The sequence below is a fragment of the Aspergillus terreus genome, genomic scaffold, assembly GCF_000149615.1.
Source record: "Aspergillus terreus NIH2624 scaffold_3 genomic scaffold, whole genome shotgun sequence".
In the NCBI taxonomy this organism is placed as follows: Eukaryota; Fungi; Ascomycota; class Eurotiomycetes; order Eurotiales; family Aspergillaceae; genus Aspergillus; species Aspergillus terreus.
This window is the reverse complement of record NT_165926.1, coordinates 247,833-272,271: the sequence shown is the minus strand read 5'-3', so window position 1 is coordinate 272,271 and position 24,439 is coordinate 247,833. Positions and strand designations below refer to the sequence as shown.

Here is a 24,439-nt window from a genome sequence, read left to right as displayed (position 1 = left end):
CGGCGAGGAAAGAAAAAAACTCCGAGGTCGAGCGACGAAAAGCGGAGATGGATTTGCCGTAAGAGAAGAAGAGCTCATCCTTCGTTTCCCTTATTACGATCCCCCTCCCTCCCCATTCTCTTACTCCAATTCTTTCCTTTCCTTCTCCACACTCAGGCTGAGGTCTGCCCGATGTTACTTCGTCACAGTTTCTGCCGTCTTCCCACGCCGTCGAGCTGGATCTCGCGTGCTTCCCCTGCAGTCATGCCTCTCCGCGCCAAAGTCACCAACCCGGCCTTTGGCTCAACCGCCAAGGTATGGACTCTTCCTGTGGATTTACTCAGTCGCATCCGCTTTCGAACATGGCTGACTGTTGACAGATGTCCACCTCTCCCGATCTCCCCAAAGAGCTGCCCGGCGACGAGCCCGATGACGTTCTGTTCAATTCCCTCTACGGAGTCCGATTGATCGAGCTCAACCGACCCAAGAAGCTCAATTCTCTGAATGGATCGATGGCTCGGAAGATCCTCCCTCGACTGAAGGTTAGCGGCTCTTGCGACGATTGATATATGCGGCACGGTGATGGCATGGTGGGAAACAACAGCGGCATTGGCTAACCACCTGTGTGAATGACTTAGGAATGGGAGAAATCTCAACTCGCCAATGTGGTCATGGTCTCCGGCGCTGGATCCAAGGCGCTCTGCGCTGGAGGTGACGTTGCCGCTCTGGCCCTACAGAACGAACAAGGTCCCGAGGGCCAGCAAAAGTCCACCGATTTCTTCGGCCTCGAATACTGTCTCGACCACACCATTGCGACCTACCCCAAACCCTTCATCTCCGTTATGGATGGCATCACCATGGGCGGTGGTGTCGGACTCAGCGTGCACGCCCCCTTCCGCATTGCGACGGAGCGCACCGTTTTCGCCATGCCCGAGACGACCATCGGCTTCTTCCCGGATGTGGGCGGCTCGTTCTTCCTCCCTCGTCTCGATGGTGAAGTCGGTACCTACTTGGCCCTTACCTCGGAGCGACTGACGGGCGTTCAGACCCTCTACGCCGGCATCGCCACGCATTACCTGCACTCGAGTGTCCTCAGCAACCTGACCTCCCGCCTGGCCGAGCTGGTTTTCAAGGACTCCGCATCCCTCCCGGAGCGTCTCGACCTGGTCAACAAGACCATGGCTGAGTTCTCCACAGGTCTTCCCTCTCTGCAGGAGGAGCCTATGCTCCTGGCTGGCAGCCTCCGCAGCGCCATTGACCGCTGCTTCAAGTTCAACACCGTGGAGGAGATCCTGGAGGCGTTGGAGAAGGAAACCGAGCACAAGGAATGGGCGCAGAAGACGCTGCAGACGCTCTCCATCCGCTCGCCCACCTCGCTGCGCGTGGCCCTGCGCCAGATGCGCGTCGGCAAGAAGTGGTCCATCTCCGAGACCTTCCAGCGCGAGCACCACATCGCCGCCAAGTTCATGCAGCACCCCGACTTCGTCGAGGGCGTCAAGGCCCGTCTGATGTCCAAACCCGCGCGCCAGGCCTCGTGGCAGCCCGCCACTCTGCAAGAAGTTACGAACGCCGATGTCGATGCTTTCTTCCAGATCCCCCAGGGCGAGACTCGTCTGCCGCTTCTGAGCGAGACCGACTACGACAACTACCCGCATGCGCACTACGCTCTCCCCAGCGAGGCGGAGATCGAGAAGGTTGTGCGCGGTAACACGCAGGCCCAGGACAAGGTCGTCAGTGAGTTTGTCCAGAAGTGGGGTAACAAGGAGGGTGTCCGCGAGAAGGTGGCTGAGGTGTTGGCTCGTCGGACTGTGAGAACCCCCGAGGGCCTGCAATGGGTGGAGTGATACTGACTAGAAAACTAAACGTGATTTTTTTGGGTTGCACATGGGTATAATATGACGTGTATTTATCGTATAGTTCAATTTAGACCGAACCACAGTACTTTGTGTGTATGGACGTAGTGACTCTTCTAATGGGATATCTATGCAATATTATTGGGAGTCTTCTGCGAGAGGAAGGCATTTGCGGAGGTGATTCTGATCGTCGAGTGATATACATATATCCAGTCTAGCCGCAATCTCCAAGTCTTACAAATGTCACATATATAATAACCCCACAGACAGACCAAGCCAAGCGTCAATCTTATAGTCGACCGTGCTCAAAATGAGAGCTTCCACACATCTCCAAGTCTCTGGTTCGACTCATCCAAACCCCCCTGTACGACGATAGTCCTCCCTCCATCTCCATCCGCCGCAAACCATCCACGCGGACGAGGCGCCTCTGACCCAGCGACATCTACCTTCTTCCACACCCGATCCTCCACATGGAATGCCCACACATCCCCCAGCATCTTCCCGGCTCCCTGATGACCCAAAGCGCTCGGATCGCACTCACCGAAGAGCGTGACCAGCCAGAGCCCGCTGTCCAGCCGGACGGGGAGCAAAGCAGCCACGCTCCGTGGTCCGGGACCAGCCACACCATCCGCTTCAAACGCATGGGTCGTCCAGACATTCGTCGACGGGTCGTACACATCGACGTGGCCGCCTTGCTCGGCCTTCCCGTCGAAGCCGTTCATGCGGTACAGGCGTCCGTCCGCGAAGGCGATGGACGTGCCACCGCGCGGCGGGTCCGGCGCGGCGGCCAGCGTCGTCCACTCACGGCTCGACAGACGGAACGCCCAGAGGTCGGATAGCCGGCCCTTCTCGGGACAGCCCGCGTGCACGTAGATGGTGTCGTCGCCGTCGTTGGCCATGCAGTGGTAGCTGCGCGCGGGTGGGTACGGTGCGGTGGAGGAGGCGGGCGTGATGAGACGCCAGGTGGAGGTTGTCGGGGTGAATTCCCAGAGCCCGCCGTTCTCTTCGATCGCGGCCATGGCTACCCCGCCGCGGCCGGAGAAGAGGTATATCTTCCCGTGGAGGGTGGTCGAGGCGGAACCGACCCGTGGGGAGGGGCTGGGAGATGATGTGGCGGCAGTTATGGTAGACGAGGTGTCTGTTGTAGGTTAGTTGGGAGGGCATTGGAGTGCATTGAGGGCAACCGACGTGGAGGCGATGTCTGGACGACGTGGACGTCGTTATCGCGGGGTTCGCGGGGACGCAGCTCCCCGCCAAAGATGTAGACATTGTCAGGGGTGAGGGAGATAATCTGCGAGGAGCGCTGCAGGATGTCGGCAGAGAGGAGTTTCGACCATGTTGCTGTGGCCATGGTTGTGGGATGGATGTATCTTGTCTGCAGTATGACTACTACATAGACGTAAGTAGAGGGCAGAAGTCGGCGGGATTAGTACCCCATGGCTCCCCAATGGGTTGACCGGGACAGTCACATGATTGACCCTACAGTGTGGCTCATATCCCAACAGTTAGCACAGGTACCTTGGTAGTACGTTAACTAGGTAGTTGGTAGTTGAGGTAAGTATCTTAGGAGTGAGGGTTGATCTGCCGTGCTTACTCGATTAGGCATGCTGTGTGGGGACCTTGGGGGCCATCGGCAATTGGTGGCTCTAGATCGCCCTTCAACGTCGTCTGTTCCGTGCATTCCAGATCATGTCACTCCCCTCACCATTCGGATCATGAGTACGATAATATTGTATGTCCCGTGTTGTCCTTATGCGCTGAGGATCTCGCGAGATACCTGTTGCCACCACTTGACCTTCCAGACTTCTCCCAACCCTAATCAACCGCGCATGGCCTAACCACTACCATGTCCAACGCACCCCCTCCGCACCATGAGCCAGACATCATGGACCCTGATGCGACGGCAGACATAACCGACCATCTTTTGCCGCATTCTCCATCCCCTGAGCCGGTGGAGGCTCCGTCGCGGAGGGTGAAGCATGTACTCTTCCGACTATACGTCTCGCATACCTTGTCCACATGGAACTCCCGCATGTTTGAATTCGGCTCAGTCCTGTTCTTGGCTTCCATTTTCCCTGGAACATTACTCTATGCCTCCATCTACGCGCTGGGGCGCTCGTTGTCGGCCGTGCTGTTGTCATCGTGGCTTGGGTCTATGGTGGATCGATCGAACCGTCTAACGACAATCCGACATTCTATCAGTATGTTTGCGCCTAGCCGCGCCTCACCACGCATGCAGGGATATAGACTAAGACAACCTAGTATGGCAACGTTTGCCAGTTGCGGCATCCTGCGCTTGCTTTGTCCACCTCTTGAACCGCAGCTCCGAGCTGACCTATTTCTCACCGCTGTTGTTCACGGCGATCGCCTTACTGGCCTGCGTTGAGAAACTCGCAGCGAACGTGAATACCGTCTCTGTCGAGCGGGATTGGGTAGGAGATGTCTCTATCGACTATAGGAACCATTCTCATTTTACAATAGGCCGTCGTCATCTCGGATGCTTTACAGTATTCAAGACAAGGTAGGACACTACTTGACACTATCGTCTCGGCACTTCTGATTAGTCTAGGCTTAAACGCGTCCATGAGGCGGATCGATCTCATCTGCAAACTCCTTGCGCCTGTCGTCATCTCCTTTCTGGATGGCTTCTCCACTAGAGCAGCTATATGGACAGTCCTCGGGGTCAATGTGTCCTGCGTGGTTGTCGAATACATTGCGATCGCACAGGTAGGCTTACTGTCTGTGTACTCCCGTACTGGTCGCTCATATACTGCAGGTATACAAGGTGGTGCCAGAACTGGAACGCCATCGTGACGCTTCCGAGAACGAAGAGGACGGTGCCAATCATGTGCAAGACTCCAATAGTCACCGTGCTGGCATCTACAGTGTGGTACGATACATCCATCGGGCTGTCGCCCCTTGGAAGGAGTACGTGTCGAGTCGAGTCTTCTTGGCCTCATTTTCATTAAGCCTCCTGTATCTGACTGTTCTTTCCTTTGGCACGACGATGGTAACCTATCTGCTCCACACCGGATTCAGCGCCTTGGAAGTGAGCTGTATGAGGATCGGAGCCGTAGTGGCAGAGTTGTCCGGAACCTGGGCCGCCCCAATCGTCATGAACCGCATCGGACCAATTCGGTCAGGATTGTGGTTTTTGAACTGGCAATTTGGTTGTCTAGCTGCTGCAGTCGCTGGATTTGCCTTTCTCGAGAGGAATTCGCAGGTGGTCGCCGTCAGTCTCATAGTCGGGGTGGCGTTGAGCCGGATCGGTCTGTGGGGATTCGACCTCTCTGTTCAATTTTTGATTCAAGACGTAGGTTGACACCACATAGTTACGTATACTCGCACTAATTCACTACAACAGGGTATCGCCGAGCATGAACGAGCGCGATTCTCCTCTACGGAAATGGCGTTGCAGAATATTTTTGAACTGCTCTCATTTGCTACGACAATTGTTTTCTCGCGCCCGGAACAGTTCAAGTACCCCGTTTTTATCAGCTATGGGGCCATTGGTGCGGCAGCGATCTTCTTTGCAGCTTATGTGCGACGCGAACGGGGACATCTGTTGCATACGTCCAAGTGTTTCGGGGGCGACAAAGGCCTACGACCGATTCCAAGCCCATCACCGTGAATTTCTGAAATATAGTGATGCGTATATTCATGAATATAGCATGCTGTACGTAGAAAACGCACTCTCGGAACGAGTTTGGCCGATAGAGGAACTAGACTGGAACAAAAAGAGGTGTCCCTGACAAGAGATGAGCCCAGAAGGGCGGCTATTTCGCATCAATACTACTGTAACTCGGATCAGGAACGTCACTAAACAGGCTAAGCCCTAGGCTCAGACGTGACAAAGGATTCGTGGCCACCGAGTTCAAGAGAGGACGTATGCTCTCGCCGCGGTACTGCAAAAAGAGGCGTACAAAGCCGTCAGCGTGACCCCTGGGGCTGGAGTCGGCTGCTTTAACCACAGCCTCGGTAATAGGTAATTTGTCTCCTAAATGCGTGAGGAAAAGCTCCATCATTTGTGGCGCATAGAGTGATTCAGACTGTGCGGTAAATTTGACGACATCTTCAGAGATGGGCAAACTCCCCCCTCGGTATTTAAACATGGTCAGCAGGATTCCTAGTCCCCACTCTTCCTCCCTCCCGACTGCAGTTTTTATAATCTCTTCAGAGATTGGTAGGCTGTCTCCCCGATGCCGAAGAAGGATACCCATATTCTGGATGCTGTTCAAGCCGGGGTTCATCACGGTGGCCTTGACCACGTCTTCAGAGATCGGTACGCTTTCTCCCCGATAACGAAGAAGAACATCCATGATCCGATCAGCGACATACCCGGTGTTCTCTGCGGCTGTCTTCACTATGGCCTCGGTAACCGGTAGGCTTTCTCCTCGGTGTTGAAACAGGAGCTCGATAATGGCAGAACCATCTGGTCCAGTATTTTCTGCAGCTGCCTTGACCACCGCTTCGGACAAGGGCAGGTCGTTTCCACGGTGTCGAAGCAGGACATCCACCACCTGGCGTCCAAAGCGACCGGTATTTCCGACCGCAGTCTTAACCAACTCTTCGGAGACTGAGATGCTCCCTCGGTGCTGAAAGATGACATCCAAGATTTTAGCTGCATTATGCTCAGGACTCTGTAACAGTGACAGGACCATATCCCCCGGAATCAAGAGACGATCTCCCCAATAACGAAGAAGAACATCCATGATCTGAGGGGCGTAATAACCGGTGCTTTCTGCAGCCGCCCTGACGACGGCTTCAGAGATTGGTAAGCTGTCTTGCCTGTGCTGAAGGATAGTTCTCATGATGTCGGGGCTGTTACGGTTGTCCGACTCTAATATGGCTTTGACCATATCTTCCGATATTGGGAGGTTGTCTCCCCGATGGTGAAAGAGGAGCTCAAAAATCTTCGGGACATAGTAATCTTCGTTTTCTGCTGCTACCATGACCACGCTTTCTGTGACAGGTAGACGGTCTCCGAGGTGCTGGAAAAGGACGTCAAGTAATTCAGGCCCGTACCCTCCGTTATTCCCCGAAACTGCTGCTTTGACGATATCTTCAGACATTGGGAAGTCTACCTCTTGGTAGTGTAAGAGAAGCTCCATAATTTCCGGCCCGTGCCTTTCATGGTTCTCTGCTGCTGCCTTGACTACCTCTTCAGAGATACACCGGCCCTGTTGTTCCCGGAATAGGAGTTCAACGATCCTTAGTGCATCAGGTCCTTTGTTCGCTACCGCTGCTTTGACCGCTTTTTCGGAGATTGGCAGACGATCCCCTCGATACCGGAGTAAGAGCTTGAACATATCAAGAGCATAACTTCCAGTATTCCCTGCTGCTTCTTTCACCACCTCTTCAGAAATCGATAGGCTCTCTCCGCGGTATTTGAAGAAGCTCTCCATGATGCCGGGTGCATAGCCTGCAGGAGACCCTGCTACCACTTTCATCACATTTTCAGTGATCGGGACGTGGGATGCAATCTGAAGAAGCAAGCGTTCCATTGCTGAGATGGGGGAATCTTTCAACTTCAATACCTCGAGTGCGATCTCTTCTATAGCGGGAGTTATATCATAAATTCGGTTTGCATCTTTCATGTGCTCTTCTCGGTGCTCAGCAACTTTGTCAGAGAGGTCTCGGCCGGTGTCTCCGCCTGGCCGGGTGGGAGCCAACTCCCATGTAAGAAGAAGGTGATGCAAAGGATGCTCCAGAACACTCGCTGTCGGGGGATCCTCTGGTTCCTGATTCCCTTGGTCTTCCCTCTCTTGCGGTTTTGCGGCGATCATGATGATAGCAAAGTGGTCCTTGCAGACCCTCACGATGGTGGGCATTGCCACACCTCGCAAAAGGACGACGATATCGCCTTTTTGAATTGAGACCAGAGAAGATTGGACAACCCAGAGCGGTCCGTATCTGCTTTCGTACCCCATCGCCTGGCCCGCTTTGCTAAATAAGACATCAATGCGTTGTTGGCCATTGTCGGAGCTGCCGTCTTGAACTCTCTCGATCTGACCCAATATGCACCCCTGTCCCTTGATGACTGCTGTATCTCGTTCGGGCGAGATCTCCACGGTGCAATCTCGTGAGAGGATGTAGGTAATGACCTGCGCAAAGACCTCATGCCACGGAAGGTGATAGTTGGGCTTCAAACTAGGTGCATTGGGGTCATCGGAACACAGACCCAGCAACGCATAGAGCTTGTCATGCGGTACGGTGGCATCGTGGAATCGATACATGTCCATCAGTTGACCGATTGAGTAGGCTCCGCGGGAATGCAGCTGATACTGTGGCCGAAAAATGGATCCTCTGATAAGATGGATGACAGGACGGATCCGCTCCCACGCAGAAACAGGAAGCCGTAATCGGCCGAGGCCTTCACAGAAGGCATATCCGTTCACTTCGACGGAACCACACACGATGCATACACATCTTGCGAGCCCGACTTCCTGAAGCACCTGTGTTTTTGATCAGTTCCTGATCGACAGAGACTGACGCTCCGCCTTACCCAGATCCGGCGAAACCAATCCCGCTGTAGCAATGCCCAATAAGAATCATGGCTTGTTTCCAGGGCCTCTGCATTACCTGGACGTTCCTCTAGCTCATTAACGCCTGCCAGTTGGCGAATGCTCTCAAGCGCCTTGTCGCCATCGTTAACACCCTCGCCGAGCCAGACGATGACACAGTTGGCTTGCCCATAGATGGTGCGCATGATCTGGATCTGTTGGACTTTCTCCTCATTGTCCTCCTGGTTGATGCAGATCGCATCGACCCATAGGATTCTCTCAAAGTTGCCATCGCGAAGCTGAGAGAGAGCAGCGTGGAGGTTCTCTGTCACCGGGAATTCGCAGCCATTCAAACGAATGGAGTGGGATTTCACGCCACTACCCCATACGTACGAAAGCGCCTCATACCGGTGTCTTCGACCAGCCATATCTGATAGATCATAGGGAAACAGTTCGCAATTGATATGGGTCTTCTTTCCCTTTTGAGGCGAAAGACGAATCATGCGAGTAGTGGTGCCCGCAGACGGAAGCTCTGGATAGGTGTAGACAGGCATGGTGGCTCAAGAACTTAACTGATGTCAAGGCATATGTTCGATCATGCGGGCTGCTTTTCACGGTGTCGACGGATTGTCTCTCGACTCAAAAGGGCGATCGATTCCTTTGTTAATTCTCGTCGGCTCTGTGCCCTTGTTTGCTGGGCAGAAGGAGCTGAGTTAGTGCTGACAGTCCGCGGTCGCCAGGTGGCGTTAGTATACGCAGAAACATATGTCGTCTGCACTCATAGGCCAATTTCCAACCCCCGATCAGTTTATCTACCCGGGAAGACAAAGCTTTTCGGAAGTGGCTGGCTGAATGCTAGCCCGTTCGATTTCTTCCATACGGCCTACAAGAGGGCACGGGTAAGCTCGACAAGGGTCTCGAAATCTCGGTATATCCCGTTGAAGGTAAGATCCTTTGAGTTAATAGATCCCCCATGAGGTTAGGTGCATATGGTACTCCGTACTCTCCGGGGCGCGTGCAACTGCCCGATTGAGCCGCAGCTGAAATGCGGGGAAAACGTGCTCACTTCCATCTCCACGTTTCTTTCCTCCTTCTCTCAACCTCTCCTCACCTCGTATCGGCGGATAAACCATGGAGGTCAGTAACATCATTTCGGTCCTCTTTCATGTGTCTCTCTCACTCACCTCATGTAGACTGCCCCTCGCGCACGCGGCGCCGGTCGTTCGGGCCCCCGCAGGCGGACGGGGTGTCTGACATGTCGTGCCCGCAAAGTCCGCTGCGATGAGAACAAACCCGTTTGTGCCAATTGCATCCGACTCCGACTGCAATGTGCCTACAAGAACATCATTCCAGGCAATCTTCCCCGTCGCAGCCACCCTCCGCGAGCCTCTTCCGCTACGACGACCAGCAGTACTCCGAGTACGACACCATCGTTCCCTCCCGATCCCGCGACCCACCCAGCAGCCCCTGGCCGTCCGGATCCGAATTTCTTCGATACCGTGCTACGACCCGATGAGCAGCGTCGTCGACGCCTGTCACACTTGTCGCAGACCCCCAGAGTCCAGGAAAGTCCGCTCCCTGCGGGCTCTCCGGTCCCCGGGACGGGGCCGTATGCTGTGGACTTTTCCAATTTCGACATGCTCGGGTTTATTGGGGAAATCACTTCTGACTTCGAGCAGAAACATCTGGACCTGACAAATGGGACGTCAGATTTCCCTCCCATAACCTCCGGCCCCATGACCTCTCCTATCAGCCACGGGGTCCCCGTCGGTATTGGTCTTCCGGAGTCTCAGATCTGGACGACCGCCGGCACTCCGTCTGTCGCGGAAGTTTCCCTCGCCAGTGAAGGTCCCAATGAAGGTGTTGGAGCTGACCCCGCGGCCACTGAACCGCCGCCCGTCGACAGTGGGATTTGGCCCGAGACGCGAGCCTCGTACGAGGAACACTTGGTGACGCAATTCCTGGAGAGTGAGGCGCCGCCGACGATCTTTGGGCCTATCGACCTGGAATGGCCCTTTGTGCGGGGGATCATCGTGGCACAGTCGCAGGACTGCAATGCCCTCCGGAGTAGCCTGTACTGCTACGCGGACCTGCAACAGGCCAGGGCGGAAGGCAAACGGTGGAAGCTGGCGCCGACATACCACCAGCACGCCAGTGCCGAGATCCAGACCTGCCTCCTAGGCGACGTGGCCGAACCGGTTCTAAAGCGCATCTTCACGGCTGTGTTTCTGCTCATGCTGTCAGAGGTAAACATACTACGCCTGAACTCATATCCCTCGTGCGTTTGATCTAACTCCTTCTAGCTGATCTCTCCCCCAGAGATGTGGCGTCCTGGGACGTCATTCCTTCACTCTGCGTTTCTGCTCCTGCAGCGCTTCCACCGCCAGACGAAGTCCTGGACTGGCTTTAGCCACTTGATCATCTCCTGGGTGTCGCTACTCGACGTCAAAGCGTTGATTGCCGGTCGTGACGGCGACCCGCTGATCGACCTGGGGAGCCTCGCGGCGGACGCTGCACCCACCACCACCCCGCCGTCTCAACCCGAGCGAAAAGCCGACAACAACACCACCGACGCCGACTCTAATGACGCGCTCCTCTCAAAACCCGCCTACCTAATCCATGACGCTATTGTGGGCCCAGCGTTCCGGTTCTTCGCGCAAGCGCAACAGGTTATCCGCCGCATTGTCTGCATTGACCTGCACCACCGCAGCCGCGGCACCGTCAGCGACGAGTTCGAGGTACTCCAGATTGCCCATCAGGTTGGGGCCGACCTCGAGTCCCTCTGGAATAGCCGGCCGCGTGTCCTGGATGTCTACGACCGGCCACGGGACCTTTGCGACACGCTGCGGCCCACCGTCGCCGCGGAGGTTTGCCGCACCTTCCGCCAGTACCTGGCCAATTTCCTCGCCATCTTTATCTACCTGCACCGCGTAGCCTTTGCCATCTACCCACGCACCGACCGTGTGCACCGTGCCGTCGACCAAATTATCCAGCTCGCCACGGTCGAATCGACCAGCCAGCGTGGTCACCAGTCATCCTCTTCCTCATCGACATCAGCAAAGACGACAACGCACCTCCCCGTCAGCTTTATCTGGCCGCTGTTTGTGGCGGGACTGGAAGGTTCCCTCGAGCAGCGAGCCTGGATCGTACTGGAGATGCAGCGCATGGCAACGAATGACCCTCGGGACGTCGGACCTGGCACACCCCGCCATCCTAATGCAAATAAAGCGCTGTTACTGTTGGAGGAGATGACGCGCCGACAGGATACGTCACGCACGTGGGCGGATTCGCGCTGTGTGCGGCGGGAGTTATTTACGGACTTTTTTGTAATGATCTGACGGCCATTTAGCTTCATTGTATTATAGCGTGCGATCTTGTTGTGTAAATTTTGTACGATGGACAGGTGTATATATTGGACTGCATACAACGAAGATAAGAAGAACCAATGATGAATTCATGAGTCATGACTGAGCTAGAGCTCTATATATATACATACAAAGAAGGAAGGAAACAAGTGGTATCGAGGCTAGAACTGCTTGACGACGCGCTGGAAACGAGGCGGCTTGCGCATGAACTTCTCGGGCTCGTCGCGCGCGCCCTTCTTCCAGTAGTCGTACTCCATCCAGGCGTTCTCGGGCATCTGGGCCTCGGTGGCCTCGATGAAGTCGCCCAGGTCGGGGTTGAGCGGGATGACGCCGGTCTCGATGACGTACTGATCCCAGAGCTTGAGCAATTTCTTCAGCCGTTCGGGCTCCGCCTCGGCCAGATCGTGGATCTCGCCCGGGTCGGCGGCGAGGTTGTACAGCTGCCAGCGCTCAGGGCCCTTGGGCTTGGGGATGTAGACAATCTTCCAGTCGCCGAAGCGGAGGGCGGCACGGCCGCAGGTCTCCCAGCCTTGGATGAAGTCCTGGTCGTGGATTCGGGGGGAGTCGCCGCGCACCCAGGGGTAAAAGCTGCGGCCGCGCATAGGCACGATCTCGCGGCCCTTGTAGGAGGGGGCTGGATGCGAGACGCCGGCCATGTCGAGGATGGACGGGGCCAGGTCCATGACGGTGGCGAACTGGTCCGTGATGCCGCCGTTGCGAGCGTGGTCGGCGACGGTGACGGAGGTGGGGAAGCGGGCGAGGAAGGGCACGCGCACGCCGCCCTCGGTGGTGTAGGCCTTGTAGAGGCGGGACGGGGCGGTGGCGGCCTGCGCCCAGCGCGGGCCGTACCAGATGAACGAGTTGCCGTTGCCCAGGTTCTCCAGCGAATTGTCGTAGTACTTCTGCAGGTGCGGCATGACGCCGCTCTGCACGAGCGGGTAGGCTTCGTAGGCGGCGCCCTCGGCGCCGTTGTCGGACATGAAGCAGACGAAGGTGTTGTCGAGCTCGTCGATGGATGCGAGGTAGTCGACCACCTTGCCGACGTTGGTATCAATGCATTCGACCATGCCGGCGAAGACTTCCATCGCCGTGCACGAGAGCTTCTTCTCCTCGGGGGTGTACTCGTCCCACGGCTTGATCTCGTCGTCGACGACTGGGTGTGCCTCGACGTCCTCGCGAACCATGCCAAGCTCCTTCAAGCGCTGGAGACGCTTCTGCCGCAGCGCCTCAGGACCGTCATCGTAGACGCCGCGGTAGTGGTCGATGTACTCGCGGGGGGCTTGGAGCGGCCAGTGGGGGGCAGTGAAGGGCAGGTAGGCGAAGAAGGGCCGCTCCTCGCCCTCGCGCTCGTGCCAGTCCTTGAGATAGTCGACCATCTTGTCACCATAGCCGTCTGATGAGTACCAGCCCTCAGGGAGTTGTTTCACATACTTGTCGTCCTCCATGTGGAGGGCGATGTAGCTAGCCTCGAGGAAGGTGGGGGTCTCGTCGTCGCTCTTGAGCTGGGGCTCGTAGGCGTAGTGGTTGGAACAGGCGGGCAGATGGGCGAGGGAACGGTCGAAACCGCGCGCGTATGGGGAGTGTTCGGGAGTCAGGCCGAGATGCCACTTGCCGGACATGAGGGGTATGGTACCCGGCATCCCGAAGGACTTCGGGAAGGGCGACCACGCGCTCATTGAGGTACCCCTCGTATCCGGGCATACCGCGCTGGGGAGCGGTGCTCATTTGGGATCCCTTCGGGCCATTTTGTCCGGAGATGTTGGTCCATTCAATCAGATTCCCCAGACCGGCGATGTGGTGATCGGTGCCGGTCATGATCATGGCACGGGTGGGGCTAATGGATCCGTTAGTCCGCTCTCATAGAGTCTAGGGATGAATCATGGAATACCTACGAACACGCAGCGGCGGCATGGAAATCAGTAAAGCGCACTCCCTGCTGGGCAATGCGGTTGAGGTTGGGAGTGCGAATCTCACCACCAAAGCAACCGATGTCGGAGAAACCAAGGTCATCGGCGACGACGACGAGGAAATTGGGACGTCTGGGAGCCATGGCGCAGAGAACGGGATGAGAGGAGAAGACTAAGGAGGAGAAGAATGAGGTGGATGGAGAAGGACAACAGGAAGACGGAGAGACTACTATAAGGGTCAGGCACCGTCGGCTGTCGGCAGATCCTCCGCAACAGAAAACGGAAGTATAACGCCATGCGGGGCACCAGTGAGGTGCTCGCCTGTCGGCTATCGCGCCGCTTCGGGTAACTCCACACGCGGGCATGTCAGGCGCCCGATCAGGCAATCGTCCATATCCATTACGCCTCGACGTATATGCTGGCGACGATATCCGTTCCGTGTGGCTCCGTGAATACGTCAGCTGATGCTTATGGAATGGGGTCAATACACCGTTCAGGACTGAGGAGTGGAACATTCATACAGACAGACATGGTGGATACGATAGCTCCAAGCTACCCATGAGCATTGATCGTCTCCTGCAGGTATTCTCGATCCGCATCCTTTTCCACCATGCTTCTAAACACCCCATTCGATTTGCCCATCAGCCCACGAGGGGAGCCAAACTCTACGGCCCGTCCTGCGTCCAGGACCAGGATCTTATCAAAATCAACCACGTTGCTGATACGATGGGCAATGACCAACAACGTCGGCGCCGCCGCCTCACCACTGAAATTTGACCTAATTGACCGCTGGATGAGATCGTCCGTCGTCCGGTCCACTGCAGACGTAGATTCATCCAGCACCAAGATCTTCGGCGACGAGATCATCACGCGGGCGAGACACAGAAGTTGACGTTGCCCAACCGAAAAGTTTGAGCCGCCTTCGCATACCCTTGCGTCAAGAGCGGGCGTCCAGGAGACATACTCCAGGGCTCGAAGAAGCTCGGGGTCGTCGTGTATGCCCCTCGGGTCTAAATTAGATCGGATCGTCCCAGCGAATAACACAGGATTCTGGGGAATTATCGCCAGTCTACTGCGCAGGGTTTCTAGTTTTATGGAGGAGATGTCGGTACCGTCAATGAGGATCTGACCGTCCCTTTCCCGGGTTTCTAAGAACCGAAAAAGAGCAAGCACAAGGGAGGATTTCCCTGCACCCGTGCGTCCAACAATCCCGATGCTTTGTCCAGGTTCAATGTTGAGACAGACTTGTTGAATGACAGCTGCGAGACCAGGTCCATACCGAACATTCAGATCACGGATTTCCAGTCGACCGTGTGATGGCCACGAGGGCGACACGTCCGCGCCTCTATCATAATCTTCCATCTGGAGAGACAGATATTCGGTCACCTGCTTGACAGCGTTCATGTCCATATCGAGATTGGAGTAGGTTCGGACTCCCAAGACTAATTGAAAGGCCAGATTAATGACAAAGCTGAGAGCAAACCCGGCTTTTGCCCCCGTAATGCTTGGTTGGAATACGACCACAGCCGCAGTGACAGTACAGAAAGCTGCGCCGATAGCACTGACCCGAAAGGTCATCCATCGGTTTAGAAGGTACAAATGCCACCATGCCCGAGCGTGGCGGTCGATGTGCGCCTGCATCAAATGAATGTAGGCTTTCGTGTTTCCCAAAGGCGCGGATGGTCCAGAGTCCGGTCGTTACGGCATTGAAGAGCTCATATATTGGTCCTCGGTATGACGCCTCGATGGCCTTTATCTGCTGCGCAACCACCAGATATTGACGGGCATACCAGATACAACAAGCGAGTAGAGCTGTTGACAGGACAATCATAGCTGGGCTGGCAATAATTCCTGCCAGAATTACTCCCGTGCATTCCACGACGGCCGCTAATGTCAGGTGCAAGTTGTACCCAAGCATAGAATCAACTCTACTGAAATCAGATGAGAATCGATTCAGGAGACTGCCAACTGGAACAGAGTCCAGCCATTGCAGGGGTGCTCGCAAGATGACAAAGAGAAGCTGCCGAAACAGTCGTTGAGAAGCTTCGATCGATGCTGCGTAGATACAGTAGGAACGTAATGATCCCACTATCCATGCCGCGATGGCCAGACCGATATAAACTCTAATGAATTTGGACAGATCAAGGTCCTGGGTGTTTGGGGTCGAGTCGGAGGATGTACTCCAGATGGTAATCCACCAATTCTGTTGATTATTGCGATGTCTTGTTAATTTAGATCAAGACCATAAAATTGAGGGGACTTACCTGCGCCAGGATCAGCCCAGTGAATGCCAGAAAGGCCCCAAACAAAGGGCCCCAACGACGCCAGCCTCCGCTGTTCCGAATATATTGCGAGAACAACACTGTTCTCCGCTGGTCGTTTGCTTGCAAATCCCCACCCGTGAGAACTGCTTGGGAATCGTTCGAGGCTCTGATATCTTCCTTTCCGATGAGATCAGAACCATTCTCGTTCAATACTGGAGGCAATGACGGCTTTTGACAGGAATCTGCATGAGACGTATACTTGAATCCGCCGTAGGCCTCCGAGTGTGCTTCCGACTGGGGCCCGGCGAACTGCAAGCATTCATTGTCTAGATACACGAGATAGTCAGCCTTGGGAAAGCAAAGTCCAACGTTATGTGTCGCCAGAATTCGCGTTCGCCCCATGGCGAGCTCTCCGGTCAAGGCATGAGCGAATAGATGTTGGGAAGTATGAACGTCCACCGAGCTGAAGATATCATCTAGGATGAGGATCTCAGCCCGGGAATAGATTGCTCGAGCAAGTGCAATGCGTGCTTTCTGGCCACCGCTCAAATTGACACCCCTGGACCCAAGCTCTGTTTGGTCGCCGTTCTCGAGATGATGCAGGTCGTGAATCAGCCCACATGCAAAAAGGACTTTGTTGTACCTCTCCATGTTCATGGGTAGTCCAAATAGGATATTGTTCCTGACAGTTGTTGCTTCGATCCAGGGTGTCTGCGGAACATATGCCTTAGCCCCATCAACGATCCACTGCGTCTCTCGCTCGGGTGCTGCGTATATCTTCGCATAGGACGGTGATCGCGGAACCCTGACAACCCCCGCATGCACTTCACATTCACCGAGGATGGCGGCAAGCAACAAGCTTTTCCCTGCACCAGTTCGACCTGACACTAGCGTCAAGCCATGTTGCGGGATATCAAGGGTGACTCCATGGAGCGTCCATGGGCGTGCACAGGTCTTTCTTCGGCTTCCTGACCAGGCAATTGAGGCATTCGCGAACTGAATGCTGCCACAGCAGCCATTTGCACTCGATGACTTTTCATCCCAACATAAGAACTCATTAACCCTGCGCACACTAACCACTGCGTCCAAAAAAGGTGACAGGACTGTGGGGACAGTCGCCAGGCTGATTGCAACAGAATGAAGTAATGCAAGAGCTGTAAAGGCTACATGCGCTGGCAACGCTTCGTGCAGCCAGATGTAAGTCGACAGTGATACAACTGTGATTAGGATAGGGCCGAGTAGCCATAGACATTCATTGAGCACTCTCCAGTGAAAAGACTTGGCCTGAGCAGACAGCTCTCTGTCTCGGAGAGTATTGATCTTTTCCTCCCATGCACGTTCCAGTGCTGCGAACTTGATCTGCCGGACACCGTGTATGGCTTCTGTCAGGATGGCCAACTTGCTGTCCCGGCGGGTCATGATTGTATTCCCAATCTTTGTGTACTGTTGCATGCATACGTAGTTCATGGGGAAGATCAGAACCAGGCATAGAGTTCCTGTCACTAGTGGCTTCCACCCAAGGATTTGCAACAGATATACACAAGCAATGATAATTTTCATGGGCTCTAGTATGTTATAGAATCCAATGGATATTCCATAACTGATGCGCATAGCGTCGACTGCCACAAGGTTGATTATGCCCTGCGCATTGAGCTGGCCACGGCAGTCGCTATCGCCTCCTGGGCCTTTCTCGGATTTCAACTGGTCATCGTTGATGGAGACCTCATCAATCGGAGACGATGCAGCGTTGCTTAGGCGCAGAGTCTTGTTAAAGACGGCAGCTGTTAGTTCTTCGAGAACCCTGATGCCGACTTTATTGAGCCCGACCCAGGTCAGCCAATTGTCAAGACAGGTCGAGGTCAAGACCGCAGCCCCGATGCCTACTACCCAAAAGCAAAGACTCGCTGTATTTGTTGCTTCTTTGTCCGGCAAAGAGCGCTCTTCCATTAATCGGAGAATTCGCAACAGTGCAATATGGGGCAAAAAGCTCAGAAGAGCCAAAGGTAGACAGAAGATCCATTGAATGGTCAGGTATGTACCATGTAGACTGAAAATCACTCGCCATAAACGTGTTCCGTCGGCCTCTTTGGAATCAGTCATGTGGAACTGTAGTTTCCGAACAAATGCTCCTTGGAGGGTCTTTGCCCTGGTTTGGTGATCTAACTGGGGTAGATCATTTAGACAAAGTCGGTCGTCTGATCTCGCAGCCGTTGTGATCATGTCGCTGGCCCAGCCAAACACCAGGCGCCCAAGGATGGAAGTTGACTTCTCTCGGTCCACGGGAAGGCCCTGATAGAGCACCTCAGGCCGCTGTGGTAGGGAGAGACTGAGAGGAATAACAAGAATAGCCAATCCTACATTGACGCCAAGAAGGATTGCCTGCATGTTGCCTATGTAGGGCCGGTTGTATATCTGGAGGGCAGTTTCCGTAATTACAAGACAACAAGATAAGGCGCCCTTCCACCCCAGCGTGAAACGTGCTGTCCATACTGGTTCCATCATCAGCGACAGGTATTGGATTAGGATAAGAACCTGGATTGTCCATCAGCAATGACGGCGATCTACGAATGCTATAAAAGAAGGCAGTTACTCACCCATGTCAGAGTCTGCAGCCAACTACCGAGAACAAACCCTGGCTCATCACTAACAGCTGAAAGCGAAACCAGTGCTCGAAGGAGAGCTACTATTGCTCCTCCTGCAACCATGGAGGCCAGAAAGTGCAGCTTTACCCTGTATAAAGACGAGGCTCTTAGGAGGGATGCCTTTGTGGTTTCGCCATCTTGATCCTCATAAAAAGCACCCAGGTACCGAGTGTACCTGTCCTTGCGCTGGACCCGTTGGACAAGGCTCCAAAATGCCGGGATGCTTAACAGGGCGACGAGAGAGATACACGTCGTATTGGAGATAACCCATAGTGCGGTCCCCAACATGTTGAATTTGTATCGCGTCAAGAAGAACGACGCGTTTTAAGAGGGAGAAGCCACGTTGAAATTGGCTGACACAAGGTTCCTTGCGCCAGTATGCGGAATGTGGAGTGGACTCAGTAGGGTTCATTGTAGATCTGCTCCTTGCTTCCGTATGCGCGTACCACGAAGCGGACGTGACGATGGGAGTTGATAGTACTGTGATTGTGATTCTTCCAAACCGGTGTTGCGGTTGATTGTTGGTGTTCATAGCCGTATTAAGACCCTATTCTTGCAGATGTGATAAACCATCGATAGGTCTGTAGACCAAGAAGCCACTCTGGAGTTAGCCTGTCTTGTAGTAATTTAGTCTTGATATATCAGTCTAGACAAATCTCATTGTATCTGCGGAGTTCGCGACGCGAAACATGCTTGAAGAGTCGCAGATGGATGGACTTAAGTCGACGGGTGATGAGGTTGATATTCGACATTGTAGAAACATCCGTAGCTGGCCGCTGGAGTGAGCCATGCAGTAGTCGACGTGAACAAAGTCGAAGACAAACGAGTAAGTGAAGAATAGAACATGAAGTTGAAGTTGAAGTTCTGTGTTGTAGGTATACATCGTGGCAGGCGCTGGTTAGTCATCCACGGGGATCGTCCGTCCGTCTCCGAGTCTCCTTACTGCTACGGAGCAACTTCATACTTCATTCCCCTACTCCTTATCCCATACTACAACTCCTACAGCTGTCCATGGACCATGAGGGATTACCACCACATCTCTCAACATGAGGACGACACCAGTCAGCCTCTCCGGCCGACCACCTCTCCTCCGTCCTCGCCGCTTGCGCTTCTCCGCATCTACTGGCTGACCGCTGTCGTGTGTTGCGGAGGGATGCTTTTTGGCTACGACTCTGGAGTTATCGGTTCGTCGCATCTCTTGGGACGCCTTTGCGCCCACGCGTATTGACCAGAATCTCCTTCAGGTGGTGTCCTCACCTTTGACTCCTTTCTGCGCGACTTCCATGCAACCCCTGATATGCAGACCCGCGTCAGCGCCGTCGCCGTCGGCATCCAGCAGGCGGGCGCGCTCGTCGGCTCGCTGGCCGTCTGGCCCATCACCAACCGCTACGGCCGTCGCTATGCCATGATGAGCTGTTCGGCCATTTTCTGCGCGGGCGTCGTTTTGGAGGTGCTTAATCTTCACTCCCTCCCCGTCTTCTATCTCGGCCGCGTCATCTGCGGTCTGGGGGTCGGTGGGTCCGCAACCGTCATCCCCATCTATCTCTCGGAGATGAGCCCCAAGGACATGCGCGCCCGCCTGGGCAGCTGCTTCCAGTTCACCTTCACCATCGGCATCCTCGTCTCCTACTGGATCGACTACGGCCTGCAGTTCCGCGCCCCGACCCCGGCCCAGTGGCAGATCCCGCTGGCCCTGCAGCTCGTCCCCGGCGCGCTCATGGGGCTCGGCATGCTGACGCTGGACGAAAGTGTGCGCTGGCTCCTCGCCCATAGCGACGACGCCGGCACAGACGCCCACGCCGCGCGCCACGCCGCCTGGTCCAGTCTGGTGTGGATCCGCGCGTCCGACGGCCCGGCCGTCGCGGACGAGTTCGCGCAGATGAAACAGGCCGTCGACGACGACCGCCACGCCATGGAGGGCTTCCGTCTGCGCGAGCTCCTCGACGCGCCCAACGCGCGCCGCCTCCTCCTCAGCGTCGGGCTCTTCCTCGCCCAGCAGTCCACCGGCGCCACCGCCATGGCCTACTTCGGCCCGCAGTTCTTCGCCCTCCTCGTCGGCGACAACTACTCACTCACGCTGCTGCTGACCGGCGTGTTCGGCGCCCTCAAGGTCATCAGCTGTCTAGCGTTCATCGTGTGGGTGGCCGAGCGGTTCGGGCGCCGCCCGCTGCTCATCGGCGGCGCCTTCGCCATGGCCCTCTGCATGATCTCCACAGCGGTCGTGCTCAAAACCAACCCAGACGCGCCGGTGGCCGACACCGCCGACGCCGACACAGCAACGGCCCCCCGCGTGTCGATCCCGGATATCATCACCATCGCGCTGATCTACCTCGCCATCGTCATCTACAATCTCTCCTGGGGCCCGCTGCCGTGGCCCTGCGCCGCGGAACTTTTCTCCACGCGCATCCGCGAGCCCGGCGTGGCTGTCGGCGTTGCCGCCCAGTGGCTCTCCAACTTCATCTGGTCCTTCAGCACGCCGTACATCATCGCTGGCATCGGCTGGGCCAGCTTCCTCCTCTTCGGCCTGCTGGATCTAGCCATCTCGGCCTTTGCCGCCGTCTGTCTCCCCGAGACGGCCGGCAAGTCCCTCGAGGAGATCGACGCGCTGTTCGACCCCGTCGGGGCGGCTGCCCGCAGCGCCGATGACGAGGAGGACGCCACTGCCCCGTTGAACGGGAAGGGCTCTTTTGCCGAGGAGCGGGAGCGTTTTGGTGGTTGGAGTCGGCGGGAGTCGCATAGCCTATGACTTCATTTAAGACGTAGATTGACTACGTTCCAAAGAGTTGTGGTTGAAATATTAGACGCTGGAGCCGACCGGATCGGTGTACTGCATGATTAATATACAAGCCGATGAGTGATGCAGTAGGGGCCTAGGGGGTAGCTCTATAGGTATAGTACCTGCTATACCGCCTACTATTCTAATTAAGTACACCCATTAAACCGCCTGCTGAACTATCTACTAAATTGTCTCTTAACCTACGTGCTTGTACCCGCTAAACTATTTATTTAGTTTATAGGTAGCTTTACAGATCGCTTCGCAGGCAGGTTTATAGGTAGATTCGCAAGATCCGCAGGTATATTGTCAAGGGAAGGGTTCAAGGAGGATTGAAGGGTTGATTGTGGGTGAGGTCCTGAAGGCCTCTCTAGGGCTGTAGGAGTACTCCGTAGATATCAGGGCAGGCAGGCAGGCGCTAGGCCTAAAGAGGCAACCCAGCAGCCTGAGGCGCCGACTGCATTCGCAGGTTAGTAGGCAGTGTAGCAGATGTAAATACACTGTGGAATAGACCGGGAGTATGGCCCGAAATATAGCCCGAAAAGGAAAAAGAAGAAATAAATAAATAGGAGGCATTTTAGAGGTTACGCAGGCCTGTGTAAATCGCATTCTGTTGTGAAGCGGAGTAGCACCCTAGTACTTCTTCCACTACAAAGTACGGGGCAGCTACCTAGATAATCCTGATTATCCTCCCTTGATCCCTCCTATTCTTACCCACCAGACTCAGTAGGATCACCAAACAACACGTCCACCCTCATCGTCCCGTCCACCCCGAGCGGCGAACGTCATCCTCAGCCCTCTCTCCGCCATTGATTGGCGGCTGTCCTTTCCGGGAAGAGCTCACTCCATCGTGGATAGAGCACCTGCATCGTACATACGGCGGAACCGGGCAGAACAGACAGGAAGATGGCAGGAACAGGATCCAAGTCGCACACAAATCTCCTATCCGGAGGGACCATAGTAAGTCGGCCTTAAAAGGTAACTATACAGACTTCCCAGTTGGGCGATCACATGAATGACGTCAGCCATGGATTTTCCTTTTTCGGATTCTACCTGTTGTTGGACCACCCGTTGTTCTAGGCCTAGGGCGAAATAGCTTCTTTGTATCTTTGTCTGCAGCTCCTCTTTCCCCCACTGTGGTTCTCCTTTGGATCGCAATTGTCCTTTGATTCTCTCGCCGTATGATTCATGAGGTCACCTCGGCCGACAATTCCTATCCTATCGTTGCCAGACGGTCCATACGGAAGTGTCTGTCTTTCTCTCCCGCCGTATGATTCATGAGGTCTCCCCGGCCGATAATCCCCATCCTATCGTTGATATGCGGAAGCTTTGATCGTAGCCATGGAATCAGGGAAGCATAAGCCCTCTCCTGCGGATATATTCTCCCCTACTCGCCCACCCCACCCTCCTCCCCGTAGCATCTATCTACCTACCTGCATTCATCCCGGTCCCCTGAAGTCCCTGAATCCAAACCTTTCTTTCCCTTTCTATCTTACCTTTCTATCTTCCACCACTACCGCGAGATGAATAACTTCCCCTTCCACCACGGCGACATGGATAACTTCCACTTCCTTGTTCGCAACGGCCAGCCCACCCCACCGCCGTTTGACGAGCCACGGGCCTCGGTGGCCTCCTCCTTTCAGTACCCCGCGCTGTCGCCGGAAAACTACAGCCCTCCCGACAGTGCCAACGGCGCCACCGGCTCCTCGGGTGGTCGTCGACGCAAAATCGAGGACACCGACGGGGGCGCCGACGAGGAGACGGCGAAGCGCCGGCGATTCCTAGAGCGCAACCGGCTCGCGGCCAGCAAATGCCGCCAAAAGAAGAAGATGGAGGCGCAGATGCTGGAGCAGAAGTGCGAGAAAGAGACGAAACGGAGACTGTCTCTTAATAGACAGGTCCGTGATCATCGAGAGGAATTGATCGATCTGAAGGGGCTCCTGCTGGCGCATGCCGGCTGCGGCAACCCAGCAATCGACCGGTACCTGGCAAAGATGGTGGCTACGATCACCCCCATCAAAGATCACGGGGGGAACAGCGACAAGGAGGATTCACCTCCTACAATCGACGTGCCTGCCGCCGACCCGGACATGTCCTCGCAGCCGCTATTTTTTGGGTTCGATGGGGGCCAGTCCCCGGGGCCTCCATCCGATAGTATGGAACCGTCGTTTATGGTTGACACCTTCGACGATTTCATCTATCAGGATGAATAAGCCAAGGCCGGGTTGGTCTTGCGCGTTGTGGGATACCGGCGTTTCGGTTGTTTAGGATTCTGGGGGGGGGTTAGGTCTCAGTCTGTCTTTCGTTCCGGTGTATTTTAGCGTCTGTCTCGTTTTATTTTAGCGTCTCGTTTGCTCTTTAGCGTCTCATTTGCTCTATTATGCCCTGATGCGGCTATTGTTAGTACTAATCGTTCTCTTGGCTCCTCGAGCATCCAGAATGAACCTATTATTCATAGAATCACGATCATTCTGTTCTATTCCACATCTCCATTCTATCTCCAGATTCTCTACCGGTAATCACCTAACAGAAACACACACACACACCCCCCGCACTCTGTACTACTATCATACTCCGTCCGTAGTATAGACAGCACCAACGCGGTTGCCACCGGCTCTCCATAGTTCCATACTCCGTAGTCTCATAGTCTATCCTCGCCTATCTACCCACCCATATTTATTTCTTCTCTACATTCTTGCTTCCTCTCGTCACCGAATCCTTCCATCACCTACACTATGATTATGTGGCCTGTTCACCCGTCCGCTGGGCGCCTTTGCCCTCGCAGGCCCCAAACCTCGCTATGTCTCTCGCACCAGCCATGCAAAGTCGTCTCTCGCCACCACGTCCACGACCTCCTCCTCCAAAGAGACCTGGCAACATCCGCCGTCTAAGAAAGACACCCTCTCTCCGCTGGCCAAGCTGCCTCTCTCCGCCGTTCTGCGGTCGTTGATGATCCTCTCGGTGACTTCCTCCCCGGACGGACCAACGTTGTTTGATCCGAGAAAAAACGATATAACTAATATAATCCTAATCATATCCTGCTTCCTACTTCCTACTTCCTAGTCTTGCAGGTCCCCTATGGTCGCTTGCTGGCCTTGGCGTGAGGTGAGGTCCCGGCAAGCTTTTGTCGATCCGCGCTCGTTGAGTCGTTGG

At 55.1% G+C, this 24,439-nt stretch overlaps 9 protein-coding genes across 9 annotated transcripts; 5 read left to right on the top strand and 4 right to left on the bottom strand.

The window, feature by feature from the left end:
* Nucleotides 1–243: 243 nt before the first annotated feature.
* ATEG_01986 (mitochondrial 37S ribosomal protein mS47) lies at nucleotides 244–1,823 on the top strand (the record flags this gene model as incomplete). Its single annotated transcript, XM_001211164.1, has 3 exons — nucleotides 244–294; nucleotides 360–521; nucleotides 618–1,823. 3 exons carry the CDS (start codon nucleotides 244–246, stop codon nucleotides 1,821–1,823), a joined length of 1,419 nt encoding a protein of 472 aa, XP_001211164.1.
* A 137-nt stretch (nucleotides 1,824–1,960) lies between these two features.
* Nucleotides 1,961–3,183, bottom strand: ATEG_01985 (Kelch repeat protein; the record flags this gene model as incomplete). The annotated part of the gene is made up of 3 exons (XM_001211163.1): nucleotides 1,961–2,065; nucleotides 2,279–2,970; nucleotides 3,021–3,183. The coding sequence occupies 3 exons, from the start codon at nucleotides 3,181–3,183 to the stop codon at nucleotides 1,961–1,963; spliced, it is 960 nt and encodes a 319-aa protein (XP_001211163.1).
* A 495-nt stretch (nucleotides 3,184–3,678) lies between these two features.
* ATEG_01984 (putative iron-regulated transporter) lies at nucleotides 3,679–5,463 on the top strand (the record flags this gene model as incomplete). Its single annotated transcript, XM_001211162.1, has 6 exons — nucleotides 3,679–4,033; nucleotides 4,113–4,264; nucleotides 4,314–4,353; nucleotides 4,402–4,559; nucleotides 4,609–5,145; nucleotides 5,197–5,463. 6 exons carry the CDS (start codon nucleotides 3,679–3,681, stop codon nucleotides 5,461–5,463), a joined length of 1,509 nt encoding a protein of 502 aa, XP_001211162.1.
* Nucleotides 5,464–5,608: 145 nt separating this feature from the next.
* On the bottom strand, nucleotides 5,609–8,889 carry ATEG_01983 (HET domain-containing protein; the record flags this gene model as incomplete). The annotated part of the gene is made up of 2 exons (XM_001211161.1): nucleotides 5,609–8,287; nucleotides 8,338–8,889. 2 exons carry the CDS (start codon nucleotides 8,887–8,889, stop codon nucleotides 5,609–5,611), a joined length of 3,231 nt encoding a protein of 1,076 aa, XP_001211161.1.
* A 577-nt stretch (nucleotides 8,890–9,466) lies between these two features.
* ATEG_01982 (Zn(II)2Cys6 transcription factor) lies at nucleotides 9,467–11,673 on the top strand (the record flags this gene model as incomplete). Its single annotated transcript, XM_001211160.1, has 3 exons — nucleotides 9,467–9,472; nucleotides 9,529–10,581; nucleotides 10,639–11,673. 3 exons carry the CDS (start codon nucleotides 9,467–9,469, stop codon nucleotides 11,671–11,673), a joined length of 2,094 nt encoding a protein of 697 aa, XP_001211160.1.
* A 188-nt stretch (nucleotides 11,674–11,861) lies between these two features.
* Nucleotides 11,862–13,319, bottom strand: ATEG_01981 (arylsulfatase; the record flags this gene model as incomplete). Its single annotated transcript, XM_001211159.1, has 1 exon — nucleotides 11,862–13,319. The coding sequence occupies one exon, from the start codon at nucleotides 13,317–13,319 to the stop codon at nucleotides 11,862–11,864; it is 1,458 nt and encodes a 485-aa protein (XP_001211159.1).
* An 840-nt stretch (nucleotides 13,320–14,159) lies between these two features.
* On the bottom strand, nucleotides 14,160–18,801 carry ATEG_01980 (uncharacterized protein; the record flags this gene model as incomplete). The annotated part of the gene is made up of 4 exons (XM_001211158.1): nucleotides 14,160–15,049; nucleotides 15,174–15,627; nucleotides 15,872–18,403; nucleotides 18,466–18,801. 4 exons carry the CDS (start codon nucleotides 18,799–18,801, stop codon nucleotides 14,160–14,162), a joined length of 4,212 nt encoding a protein of 1,403 aa, XP_001211158.1.
* Nucleotides 18,802–19,357: 556 nt separating this feature from the next.
* On the top strand, nucleotides 19,358–21,259 carry ATEG_01979 (sugar porter family MFS transporter; the record flags this gene model as incomplete). The annotated part of the gene is made up of 2 exons (XM_001211157.1): nucleotides 19,358–19,697; nucleotides 19,758–21,259. 2 exons carry the CDS (start codon nucleotides 19,358–19,360, stop codon nucleotides 21,257–21,259), a joined length of 1,842 nt encoding a protein of 613 aa, XP_001211157.1.
* Nucleotides 21,260–22,809: 1,550 nt separating this feature from the next.
* Nucleotides 22,810–23,499, top strand: atfB (bZIP transcription factor atfB; the record flags this gene model as incomplete). The annotated part of the gene is made up of 1 exon (XM_001211156.1): nucleotides 22,810–23,499. The coding sequence occupies one exon, from the start codon at nucleotides 22,810–22,812 to the stop codon at nucleotides 23,497–23,499; it is 690 nt and encodes a 229-aa protein (XP_001211156.1).
* Nucleotides 23,500–24,439: the final 940 nt, after the last annotated feature.